The sequence below is a fragment of the Ctenocephalides felis genome, unplaced genomic scaffold, assembly GCF_003426905.1.
Source record: "Ctenocephalides felis isolate EL2017-DRISC unplaced genomic scaffold, ASM342690v1 CF-g0.4_SCAFFOLD_00845, whole genome shotgun sequence".
Classification (NCBI taxonomy): Eukaryota; Metazoa; Arthropoda; class Insecta; order Siphonaptera; family Pulicidae; genus Ctenocephalides; species Ctenocephalides felis.
Window position 1 is genome coordinate 88,249,462 of NW_020536999.1, and position 11,909 is coordinate 88,261,370.

At 30.2% G+C, this 11,909-nt stretch overlaps 2 protein-coding genes across 2 annotated transcripts; one reads left to right on the forward strand and one right to left on the reverse strand.

The window, feature by feature from the left end:
• Nucleotides 1-3,129: 3,129 nt before the first annotated feature.
• On the reverse strand, nucleotides 3,130-9,015 carry LOC113362860 (zinc finger protein 92-like). Its single transcript, XM_026605357.1, has 3 exons — nucleotides 8,940-9,015; nucleotides 7,997-8,879; nucleotides 3,130-3,262 (listed from the first exon to the last, which is right to left on the reverse strand). Exons 1-3 carry the CDS (start codon nucleotides 9,013-9,015, stop codon nucleotides 3,130-3,132), a joined length of 1,092 nt encoding a protein of 363 aa, XP_026461142.1.
• Nucleotides 9,016-10,935: 1,920 nt separating this feature from the next.
• Nucleotides 10,936-11,900, forward strand: LOC113362861 (zinc finger protein 239-like). The gene has a single exon (XM_026605358.1). It carries the CDS (start codon nucleotides 10,989-10,991, stop codon nucleotides 11,898-11,900), a length of 912 nt encoding a protein of 303 aa, XP_026461143.1. The 5' UTR covers nucleotides 10,936-10,988.
• Nucleotides 11,901-11,909: the final 9 nt, after the last annotated feature.

The window sequence follows — 11,909 nt, forward strand, 5'->3', positions numbered from 1 at the left end:
TAAGATGGCGGGCGACACGGACGACGCGGTTAGTTGTAAAAAATGTAAAATCGAATTTAATGGTGTGAAAAAAATAGTGGGATGTGACGGAAAATGCAAAAAAAATGGTTTCATAAAAAATGTGCTAAAAAACTGAACAACGACAATATAAAGTAATAAGTGAGTGTAAATATATAAAATGGGGTGTGTGAAATATGCGACGCGGAAAGTGAGGTTAGAAACGCTCGCGAAAGTGACATTTCAACAATAATGAATGAATTACAAAAAATTAAAGACGATTTAAGTAGTATTAAGAATAAGAAAGAAAGTTATGCAATGATTTGTAAAAGTGATAGTGAAAAGCAAGATGAATATACGCAAAATAAACCCCCTTATGTTGAGGCAACTAATATGCCGGGAATAATAGTGAAACCAAAGAAAAATCAAAATAGTCTAGACACAAAAAAGAACTAGAAACGAAAATAAACCCGAAGAAAGTAGATGTAAAAGTTAAATCAGTAAATAAAATTAAAAAGGGAGGATTACTAATAAAGGCAACAACTTTAGAAGGGACAAAAAAACTTGAAGCATACATGAATAAGGAAATTGGAAAGGATTACGAAATCTACATAACTAAGCAAAAAAACCCAAGGCTAATAATTACAAATCTTCCAAAAAAATACCAAGATGGAGACGAAATACTGCAAGAGCTAATCGAATACAACCATATGATAAATGAAAATGATCAGATAAGGCAAATTCATACCAGACAAACAAAAAGGAGCCAAAACTGGATATCATACATAGAAACTTCGGGGGAAACGTACAAAAAATTAATTCAAGGAAACATTAACATAGGATGGAAAGATGCCCACATAGTTGAAGATTTCAACATGAAAAAATGTTATAAATGTCAAGCCTACGGCCACCTAGCAGTGAACTGCACAAACAGGATATACTGTGGTTCGTGTACTGGAAATCACTACACGAGAGAATGTCAAGCTGAGGAAAGCAAGTGCATAAACTGTTTGGATGCCAACAACAAGTACAAAACAAATTACAACACGCAGCATAGTACGAGCAGTTATAACTGCCCGTGCTACAAATTTAAAGTAAGTCAAATTAGGCAAACAATTAATTATGATGGAAAACTAGAAGTTAATCAATAAAAACAAAATAAATTATAAAACATGACTTTACAAGAAAAAATAAACAAATCGTAGATAGAAGCCAATTATATAAATACTAGAAGCCCAAATAACACTAACAATAAACTAGAAGAACCAAATACATCAGACAATCTGAAAAAGACAAATAACTATAGAAATAAGAATGATAAAGATATAGAAATTACATATATAAATATTAGAAGTCTTAGAAATAAAATAGAGGAATTAGAAATATTAACAACAGAAAATAAGAATTGCCACATACTCATACTAACAGAAACATGGTTATATAAAGATGAATCAGAATATTATAAACTAAAAATTTTACGGGAATCCACAACTGCAGAGAAAAAAAAAAGGGGAGGAGGGATAGCTATATTTGTAAGAAACGGTTTGAATAGCACAGTCAAAGAAAGTAGTAATATAAATAACATCAACATATTGGAAATAGAAATAACTAATATGAATCCAGTTATAAAAATTATAGTTATATACAACCCGCCAAATAATAACAAACAAGACCTAGTAAACTTAATAGAGAAAAAGATGGAAGAAAATAATAAAAATACAATAATAATAGGTGACATGAATTTAGATTTAATACCCAATAACAATATAGCAAATAATTATAAAATACCATAGAATCATCAGGATACAGAATAATAAACAATATAGATAAACAACACGCTACACGAGAGACTCAGAACACACATTCCATAATTGATCATGTTATATCCAACTACAAAAAAAATATAAACATAGAATTAAAAGACACAGAACTATCCGACCACAAAATGCTATCAATATATGTACAAAATACACCAAAAATAAAACCCAAAATGCACAAAATAACCAGATACAGCATAAGACTAGAAGGACTAGAAAACACAATAGCTTGTAAATTAAACTCTAAAACAGTTAACACACTAGAGGACTTAATTTCAATTATACAAGAAGCAGCAAACGAAAATAAAATCAAAGAAACACTGAGAGCAAGAGAAAATACTTGGATAACAGAAGAAATTACAAAACTAATGAAATATAGAAACAAATTTTACATTGATATGAAGAAATGCAATCCGAATGAAGTAAACAAGTATAATATAATAAAAATAAAATATAATAATATAAAAAAGATATAAAAAAATATGATCTACAAAGCAAAAAGACAGTACTATCTAGAAGAAACACAAAAATGTGAAAATGATCCTCGGAAAATCTGGGAGCTAATAAACAAATCATTAAGGGGGGGAAATAATAAAAATGAATATAAAGACAGTATTAAAAAAATTAACATCAAGATAAAAACATATTTCTTACGGAAAAGGAAAACATTGCGGAGTATCTCAATAAGCATTTTGCTGAAATAGGAACAAAACTACAAGAAAAACTAGATCAATGCAACTACATATCATCAATATCTAGACCTGAAAACAAAAAAACAAAATTTTGAACTAACAAATGAAAAAGAAATAATAAAAATTGTGGAAAACCTGAAAAACAACGCTGCACCTGGAGAAGATAAAATAACAGCAAGAATTATAAAAAAAATAATTTATCAAATAGCTCCTCTACTCACTTTTTTAATCAATAACTGCATAAAAAGGGGTATTTTTCCTTCGTGCCTCAAAACAGCCACAATAAAACCAATTTTAAAACAGGAAACAAAACAGATCCAAATAATTACAGACCAATTACAATAACTAATACATTCTCCAAAATATATGAAAAAATAATTAAAGAAAGACTACTAAATTTACTCATTCAAAAAATAGATAAACATCAATATGGTTTCCTCCCTTCATCAAATACTCAAGGTGCCCTAATAGATTTGACCAATGCCATCAGTCAGCACCTTGAGGAAAATATGCATACAGCTGCAATTTTATTGACTTACAAAAAGCTTTTGACACTGTGGATCATGGCATATTGCTCAATAAATTAATAGATTTGGGTGTAGTAGGTTTGTATTACAGCATAATTAAAGATTTTCTCGTGGAAAGGGTGGTAAGGACGAAGGTGGGAATTTTACAAGTGGGGGTCGTAGCATAACTTGTGGAGTCCCACAAGGTTCTGTTTTAGGTCCTTTATTATATCTGCTATATACCAACAACCTAAAAGATGTAAAATTAAAGGGCAGATACATACTATATGCAGACGATACTGCCATAGTATATGCAGATAAGGACAAAAAAAGGCTTGAAGATACAATAAACACGGACATGAAAACATACACTGACTGGCTAACTAAAAATAAACTAAGAATTAACATCAATAAAACAAAATACATATATTTCAAACATAAAAAAATACTGAGAACACTAAACTAAATATTAAAGTAAATAATAGAGAAATAGAAGAAGTGGAAAGCATAAAATACTTAGGACTGATAATAAATGAAAAACTGACATGGACAGAACATATAAACAAAATAAAAAGAAAAATTGGAACATTAACAGGGGCATTGAAAAGGATCCACTCTTTCGGCAAAAAAAATAAAATACTAATTCTTAAAACACAAATACTACCTATAATTTTATATGGAATAACAACATGGAGCCAAACAACTAAAGCTAACTTAAATGACATACAGACAATAATGAATAAAGCCACCAAAATAGCATACAATTTTCCACATCTGACACCCACCAAATACTTACAGAGAGAAACAAATAATCTTTCACTAAATAACATAATTAAAATAGAGAAATGCAAACTAATACACAAAATGAAATTTAACCGAATTAAAACAAGCACAACAATAGACATAAATCAAGATATACATGAACACTATACTAGACAACACAACAATTTTCACATTGAACACAATAGAAAGAAGAATTTCAGAGAAAATGTCATATGGAGTGCCAGCAAAACATATAACGAATTGCCAAACAATATTAAGATGACCAAAGATGACGATAAATTTAAAAGAAAAATAAAAAAAACACTATAAGGAAATTGAAGACCAAGAAGACTGAAGAGTGATATATAAAGATATTTTTAGTTATATATAGATATTATATTAATGAAATAGATTATTATAGTCAAATGAAATGTATATATTATATGAAAACTGTTTTCATAATCTCTCATACCAGGCAACTCTGCCTGACTGAGATATGAAAATAATGTATATATATATAAATAAATTAATTAAAAAAAAAAAAAAAAAAAAAAAAATTATTTTGATAAAGGTACATTCACACAGTTGTTTTTTTGAAAGTTAATGTTCACCAACATCGTTTTTTGTTACTTAAACGTTGTTCGTGACATTTTAGCTGTTTTTATTAAAAAATATGAGACTGATAAATAAATATTACATTTTTGCAATATTTTTTTATTAAATTTAATTTTAACAACTATCTTGTAATCATATACTCTTCTTTTATCTATGCTTGTAAAATTATTTTATTAATGGCACAATCACACAGCTGTTTAAAAAGTTTAAAAGGTTTTCCAACAGCATTTTTTATGTTACTTGCCACAGTTCATGACATTTTAGTTGTCTTTATTAAAATTTATTCAAGTTGATAGATAAATATTTTGGCAAGAGCTTGTATTAAAATTTATACAAGTTATGCAATATTTTTGTTACAGTATTTATTAAATTTAATTTTATCAAAAACTATCTTGTAATTAATTAACTCTTAAAATGATTTTATAAATGTATGTCACACAGTAATTTGAACGTTTGAACAAAGAAGTTAATGTTTGTAAATAGAATTTTTTATGTTTCTTAATGTGAACATAATAATACATGATATTTTAGTTGCTTTTATTAAAATTTATGCAAGTTAATAGATAAACTAGTGGTGTATGGCATCGTGCCTTAAGGCAAATTGCTAGAACTTCTCGTACCGTAACGAAATGATTGAGGAATATTAGATGTTTTCAAATAGATTATTATATATAAATACTGTAACATTGTCTAATATTTATAAGAATTATATAAACTGAATTCCAAAGTTGAAAATATTTGGTTAAAATATATTAGAACTTAAGTCAGAATTACAATTAAAATCTGAATAATTTTCGATACACAAAAAAAATAAATTGAAACAAAAATTTTTTCTACAAAAGCAATTATTTTGTTAAAACAAGCGGAAAGTTCTTTGAATCATTCAAATCGGACGCTTAGTTCTCTCAAAAATGTGCCATTTTTTGCACATTTAGCTCTGTATCTCCGAAACCGCAGGACCTGCCTTTGCCAAAAACTAATCACCACCTTTCCCCGTCATTATGAATTGAATGCTTTCTTGATCATCATCGAATGTTTTTTGAGCTATTCAAATTGGTTGATCCGTGCGCCCGAAAACGTAAACAAAAAAATACGGACCCATAAAACACACACACACACATACAACCATCATTTTTTTCTGGGGTATGCCAAAATGTTCAGAAACCTTCAAAACGTCGAGAAATGTAAAAAATTTCATTTTTGATTTTCGGCCTATTACTATAACTACCCTACGGGAAGTTAATAAATAATTTTAACTTTGTAATTTAGTTTATATAGTTCTCATACATATTGGACAATGTTACAGAATTTATAATAATTAGTGCAGTAAACGGAGAGGAAAAAAGGGTATAACCTCTGAATTTTTTTACTGTGCTCCGAATTGAATGAAATTTTGGAATTAGGTTCATCTTACCCCCAAGTTCAAAACTGAAAACGATTCGGGTTGCGCCATCACCCCCCAGGGGGATGACACCCCCTCTCAATTGTGTAATTACATTTTTTCAAAATAACGTCGGAAACCGATAGAAGAACTAATTATAAGAAAAAAATGTCTTTTATAGTTTTTCAAAAAAACTAATACTTTTCAAGTTACTGGCCACTAAATATTCATATATTTTTGGTGTTTTTCTTCGTTTTTTTGCAAATATCTCCTAAAATATACATTTTAGCGAAAATCATGTTATGAACAAAATAATGTCAATAAAAATCTTAATATTTCGGTATTACATAAAGTGTTCTAGGAAAAATATTAAGCAAGATTTGAAAGAGCAAAATCGTTTTTTATTTCGTTCAAGATTTAATTGTTGTATTTAAAGCCATCTAGTGTCGAGGTTTTACATTTTATGCATTTCGGTGAAATTGGGTTTTATAGTGCTTAACATAAGCTTTAAAATGAGTGCTGTTACAAGATTTTGCGTGTAAAATGATTGAGCTATCATGCAAATAAGAAGCATATACGATGGTTTTTTCTTCTAAATCATATGGTTTAATGAGCGCCGTTTCCACCAGAATTAAAGTAATTCACATTCCATCTAGAATTCACTTCATTATAGACCTCTTGATGGATTCTAGCAGATTCACTATTTTAGTACAAACTATTTTCAGAAAACTCACGATTTTATAAAAACTTTTTTTTCCAATTTGCGCGGCCGCGCAGTCTTTAAACATTCATAACTCTGTCAATTTTTGTGTGAAAGAAAAATAATAAATAACAAAAATAAGCCAGAAAGATCCCTTTGATTTTTATCTATATGCTTTTATACGTATCTTTTTTTTGAGATATAATGAAAATAATTTCGATTTTTTAAAAAATTTGAAAAAAAAGTTTTTATAAAATCGTGAGTTTTCTGAACATAGTTTGTACTAAAGTAGTGAATCTGCTAGAATCCATCAAGATGTCTATAATGAAGTGAATTCTAGATGGAATGTGAATAACTTTAATTCTGGTGGAAATGGCGCTCATTAAACCATGTGATTTAAAAGAAAAAAACTTCGTATATGCTTCTTATTTGCACGATAGCTCACTCATTTTACACGTAAAAAACTTGTAACAGCACTCATTTTAAAGCTTATGTTGAGCACTATAAAACCCAATTTTACCGAAATGCATAAAATGTAAAACCTCGCCACTAGATGGCTTTAAATACAACAATTAAATCTCGAACGAAATAAAAAACAACTTTGCTCTTTCAAATCTTTCTTAATATTTTTCCTAGAAAACTTTATGTAATACCGATTTATTAAGATTTTTACTGACATTATTTTGTTCATTACATGATTTTCGTTAAAATGTATATTTTAGGAGATATTTGCAAAAAAACGAAGAAAAACGCCAAAAATATATGAATCTTTAGTGGCCAGTAACTTGAAAAGTATTAATTTTTTTGAAAAACTATAAAAGACATTTTTTCTTATAATTAGTTCTTCTATCGAATTCCGACGTTTTTTTGAAAAAATGTAATTACACAATTGAGAGGCGGTGTCATCCCCCCGGGGGGTGAAGGCGCAACCCGAATTGTTTTCACTTTTGAACTTGAGGGTAAGATGAATTTAATTCCAAAATTTTATTCAATTCGGAGCACCGTAAAAAAATTCAGACCTAAAACGCTCCGTTTACTGCACTAAATCTATTTAAAAACATTTAATATTCCTTGAATATTTCATTGCGGTACGGAAAGTTCCAGCAATTTGCCTTAAGGCACGATGCCATACACAATTGGTTTTGTTTAAAAGTTATCAGTTTAAAATCGCGTTGAATAGTTTTTAGTGAAAGATAAACATTTATGTTTGAAATAAACATTTGAACATTTTCTCTAAATGTTTAAGTCTCCATTTTTATTCATTAAATCGATTATTTACAATTGTTTTAAGGCAAGAGGCCACCTACATTTAATTTTTATACATCTCTTACTTATAAAATTAAATTGCTAAAGGTTTGTCACACAAAGTCACATAATGAAGTTATGAGAAATAGACTCTTAATTCATAACTATTAAAATAAATTAATTCATAATTGATTTATATACAAAACATAACTAGACCCCATCTACTTATTAGAAATATTATTAACTTTAATAATTGTGTGTATGAAGCCTCCAGCCTTTACTTCGAGTGTGTCTTCTGATGTTTCCTCAACCAAGTCTTTTGCGTGAACCTTTTATCACAAACATCACATTTAAAAGGACGTTCCCCTGTATGAGTCCTTAAATGAGTCAACAAAAGAAACCTTCGATTAAAACCTTTACTACATACATCACACGTATAAGGCCTCACAGCCTCATGACAAACCATATGTTGCTTGTGACTACTCGAATGCATGAAAGTCTTCCCACACACCTCACACTCAAACGAAGGCTTACCTTTATGCACAATCATGTGCTTTTTAAAATTTGAAAAACCTGCAAAAGTCCTTTCACAAATTTCACACTTATAGGCACGATCTTGGGAATGGATTAGCTTGTGTTCCCTTAATTTGCTGCTGTTCACAAAGCCTTTATGGCACGTTTCGCATTTGTGGAGGCCTTCCCCAGTGTGGATACGTTTGTGGGCTGTTAGGGTTGCTGTTCGACTGAATGTTTTGTTGCAAATGGTGCATACGGGACGGGTGGAATCGTAATGGGTTTTGAGATGGGTTGATAGAGTATCTTGGCGTTCGAATATTTTGTGGCAGTACTTACATTTTAAAGGCTTGTCGAGGTGGATGATTTTGTGGATGGATAGCTCTGCAGAGGTGGTGAATTTTTGGCTGCATATGGTGCATATGTGATCGTCTTCTTGTACGGGGATTTCAGAGACTACAAAACCGTCCAGAGAAACCCCATCATCGTCTGAACATGGTTCTGATTTTATATGTAGATCTTGTAGTTCTTGTTTTACATGATTATTGACTTTATTATTGAGTAATGGGCATTCATCAGGTTCTATTTTTATATGAAATTCTAATTCTTGATTATTAACATTATCATCAAGTGATGGGTATTCATCAGGTTCTAATTTTATGCTATATTTTTTGTATTTATCAGGTTCTAATTCTTTTTTTACACAAAAACTGTCAACATTATTATCAACTAATGGAAATTCTTCTGGTTCTGTTTTGATATTTAAATAGTTTGTTCCATTAGACATTTTAAAAACCTTTTACAAAATTTATTTTATAATTTTATAAAATAAATAATTGATTTATAAATTCTGTATTAATATTTAAGTATTATTTGCATAATTAAATTCGTTTTTATCATAGCTACACAATTATTTAACACTATTGACATTTGTTTTATCATTTATGTTCGGCTGTCAAAACTGTCAAACATGGCGACTAAAGTACCAACGTCATAGACTTTATAACTACATGGATTGCTAGTCGAGTGCAAAATGATGAAAACTACATCTAAACATCTAAATTTCAAATTCGGTTGATTAAGTGAATTATTACACATTTCAGGAAATTCATGCAACTTTCCTTAAGGCTAAATGCCACTTTCAAATAGTTAATATCAAAAATTTTAACTTCCTGAAGGAGAAGTTTATGTTACATCAAAAAATCCGATTCGTTAATTTTATGTTTTCTCGACATTTCAAGCCATTCTGAATCAAATGAGACCAAATTTCGAAAAAGTATGTGTGTTTGTGTGCCTGTGCACCAACAGTTTTCTCAAAAATGGCTGGATCGATTTCAAAAATTTAAAAGGCATTTGATGTATCTCGACGAGGACTATCGTTTGTCAGTTTTGTGTGACGATCGGTCGAGACGTTTCTTTATAAATAGCAGAAAAGTGAAAAAAATTTCGTTCACGTTTTAGCCCGCAATTCTGAATCGATTATGAAAATTCAAAAACCGTTCGAAAGATATTGGTTGGGAATCGTGCTGATTAGCTTTTGGTAAAGATCCGCCGGGCCGTTTTCTTGTAATAACGTGTTAAAAAAAAAATTTTCGACGATTTTTATTAATTTTTTTTTTGATGTTAGATACCATAGTCTTTTAGATCATACTAAAATATTACGGCCCTACGACAATTGGTTTAACTTTAAAAATTCGTCAAAGTTTGCCAAAATTGGTATCATTTTTTTGGCATTTGTCAAAATTAGACCTTCTTCGACGTTTTCTCAAAAACTCCTGAACCGATTTCAGAAAATTAAAAGCCATTTGATGTATCTGGATAAGGACTATCGTTTGTCAGTTTTGTGCGACAATCTGCCAAGCCGTTTCTTTGTAATTTGGAAAAAAGTGTTAAACTTTTCGTTCACATTTAACCTCAAACTACCGAACCGATTTTAAAAAATCAAAGACTGTTCGAAATATATTAGTTGGGAATGATACTGATTAGTTTTAAGTAAAAATCTACCGAGCCGTTCTCTTGTAATTAACTGTTGAAAAAAAAATTAAGCCGATTTTTATAAAACTTTCTTTGGCGATGTATATCACGGTCTTATAGAAATTACTGAAATATTACGTACGGCATTACGACAAGTAGTTTAATTTTAACAAATCATCAAAGTTTGAGAAAATGAGTAGTTTTGTTAACGTTTGTTAAAATTAAAATTAAACGATTTACTTGGTATTACGTTAGAGTACTTGGTAAATAAATCAACCATTAGAGTCCTATGAAAACTGGTTCAAATATAAAAATAAAAAATTTGCTTCTAGAAAGTACTCCGAGAGTAACATGTTCGTTCGTTTTCAATTATGTGTAATAAATTCACTCGGAATACTTCTAATCACTCATAAATTAATTTGTTTATTATTGATTAAGTCGATTATTTACACATATCGGGAAGTTCATGTAACTTGCCTCAAGGCTAAATACCAATACCAACTAGTTTATTTCTGATCTCCTTCTACATTTTATACACTATAAAATAGAAAACATATGAGGACTAGCAGTCCATGTAGTGTAAGGTCTATGACCAACTCTTATCCATACACCGTACATACTCTATGCAACTCTATGCTTCAACTGTCAACTTAAATGTCAAACAAGTTTTCATTTGTAATAACAAACATAAATTTAGTTAAATAAAATTAAAATATATAAATGAATAGAAATATATAAATAAAAAATAAACCGCAGCTGTTAATTTCAATAATATTATTTCTAAAAATGTCAGAAGAAACAACTATGTCTATAACTGATCAGAAAATTAAAATTGAGCCCCAAGAATATTCAGTAGAAGAAATTGCAGGTGAAGTTCAGGATGAATTTGAGGATCTTGATGCTATTGTTAATTCTGAATCGTGTTCAGAGACTAACAATACTTGCCAGGAAATTGTAATGAATTCTGAAGCCACGGCAGAAGGAGAAATCAGGCCTGAGGTAATCGAGGCACCCGCTGGTAATAGATCATTTTCAGAATCGCCTTATTTGAAAGAGCACTCCGTTGATCACTTCCTTACTCATACCAGTGTAGGCCGTTACAAGTGCGATGTGTGTTTTAAGACATTCAAACGTCCGTCACATTTATCAAAACACAGTGTTATTCACAGCACAGAACGCCCTTTCAAATGCCAGATCTGTCAAAAGGCTTTCAAACGATCCGACAGATTGAAGTCCCACATGACTACACATTCTGAAGAATGTCCTTTTAAATGTGAAATATGCAATAAGGTATGCAGTCAAAAAAGCGACTTGACAAAACACATGCTAAAGCATACCGGAGAACGTTCCTACACATGTGATGTATGTCAAGGCACTTTTTTGCATTCAAGCGCTTTGAGAAGTCACATGAGTATCCATACAGGAGAGCGCCCTTTCAAATGTGATGTATGCAGGAAAACTTTCAGACAATCATATACTTTGAAATGTCACATGTTTATTCATAGTGGTGTACGCCCTTATGAATGCAAAATATGCAATAAAACATTCACGCAAGCGAGCTACCTGAAATCGCACATGCTTTGTCATTCTGGAGAGCGCCCTTATATATGTGGTATATGCGATAAAAGTTTTGTACAAGCACGCAATTTGAAAATACACATGGCTGTTCATAGTAAGAAACAAGAGGAAAAACAATGAAATATTTAT

What these genes read in the sequence shown, in the direction of transcription:
- LOC113362861 (XM_026605358.1), top strand. Translation starts at nt 10,989, where the DNA reads ATGTCAGAAGAAACAACTATGTCTATAACTGATCAGAAAATTAAAATT.
- LOC113362860 (XM_026605357.1), bottom strand. Translation starts at nt 9,015, where the DNA reads ATGTCTAATGGAACAAACTATTTAAATATCAAAACAGAACCAGAAGAA. An exon ending in AGTTGATAATAATGTTGACA is followed by an intron (nt 8,880 to 8,939) that starts GTTTTTGTGTAA and finishes GCATAAAATTAG; the next exon opens with AACCTGATGAATACCCATCA. An exon ending in CATCAGAAGACACACTCGAA is followed by an intron (nt 3,263 to 7,996) that starts GTAAAGGCTGGA and finishes TACATCTTTTAG; the next exon opens with GTTGTTGGTATATAGCAGAT.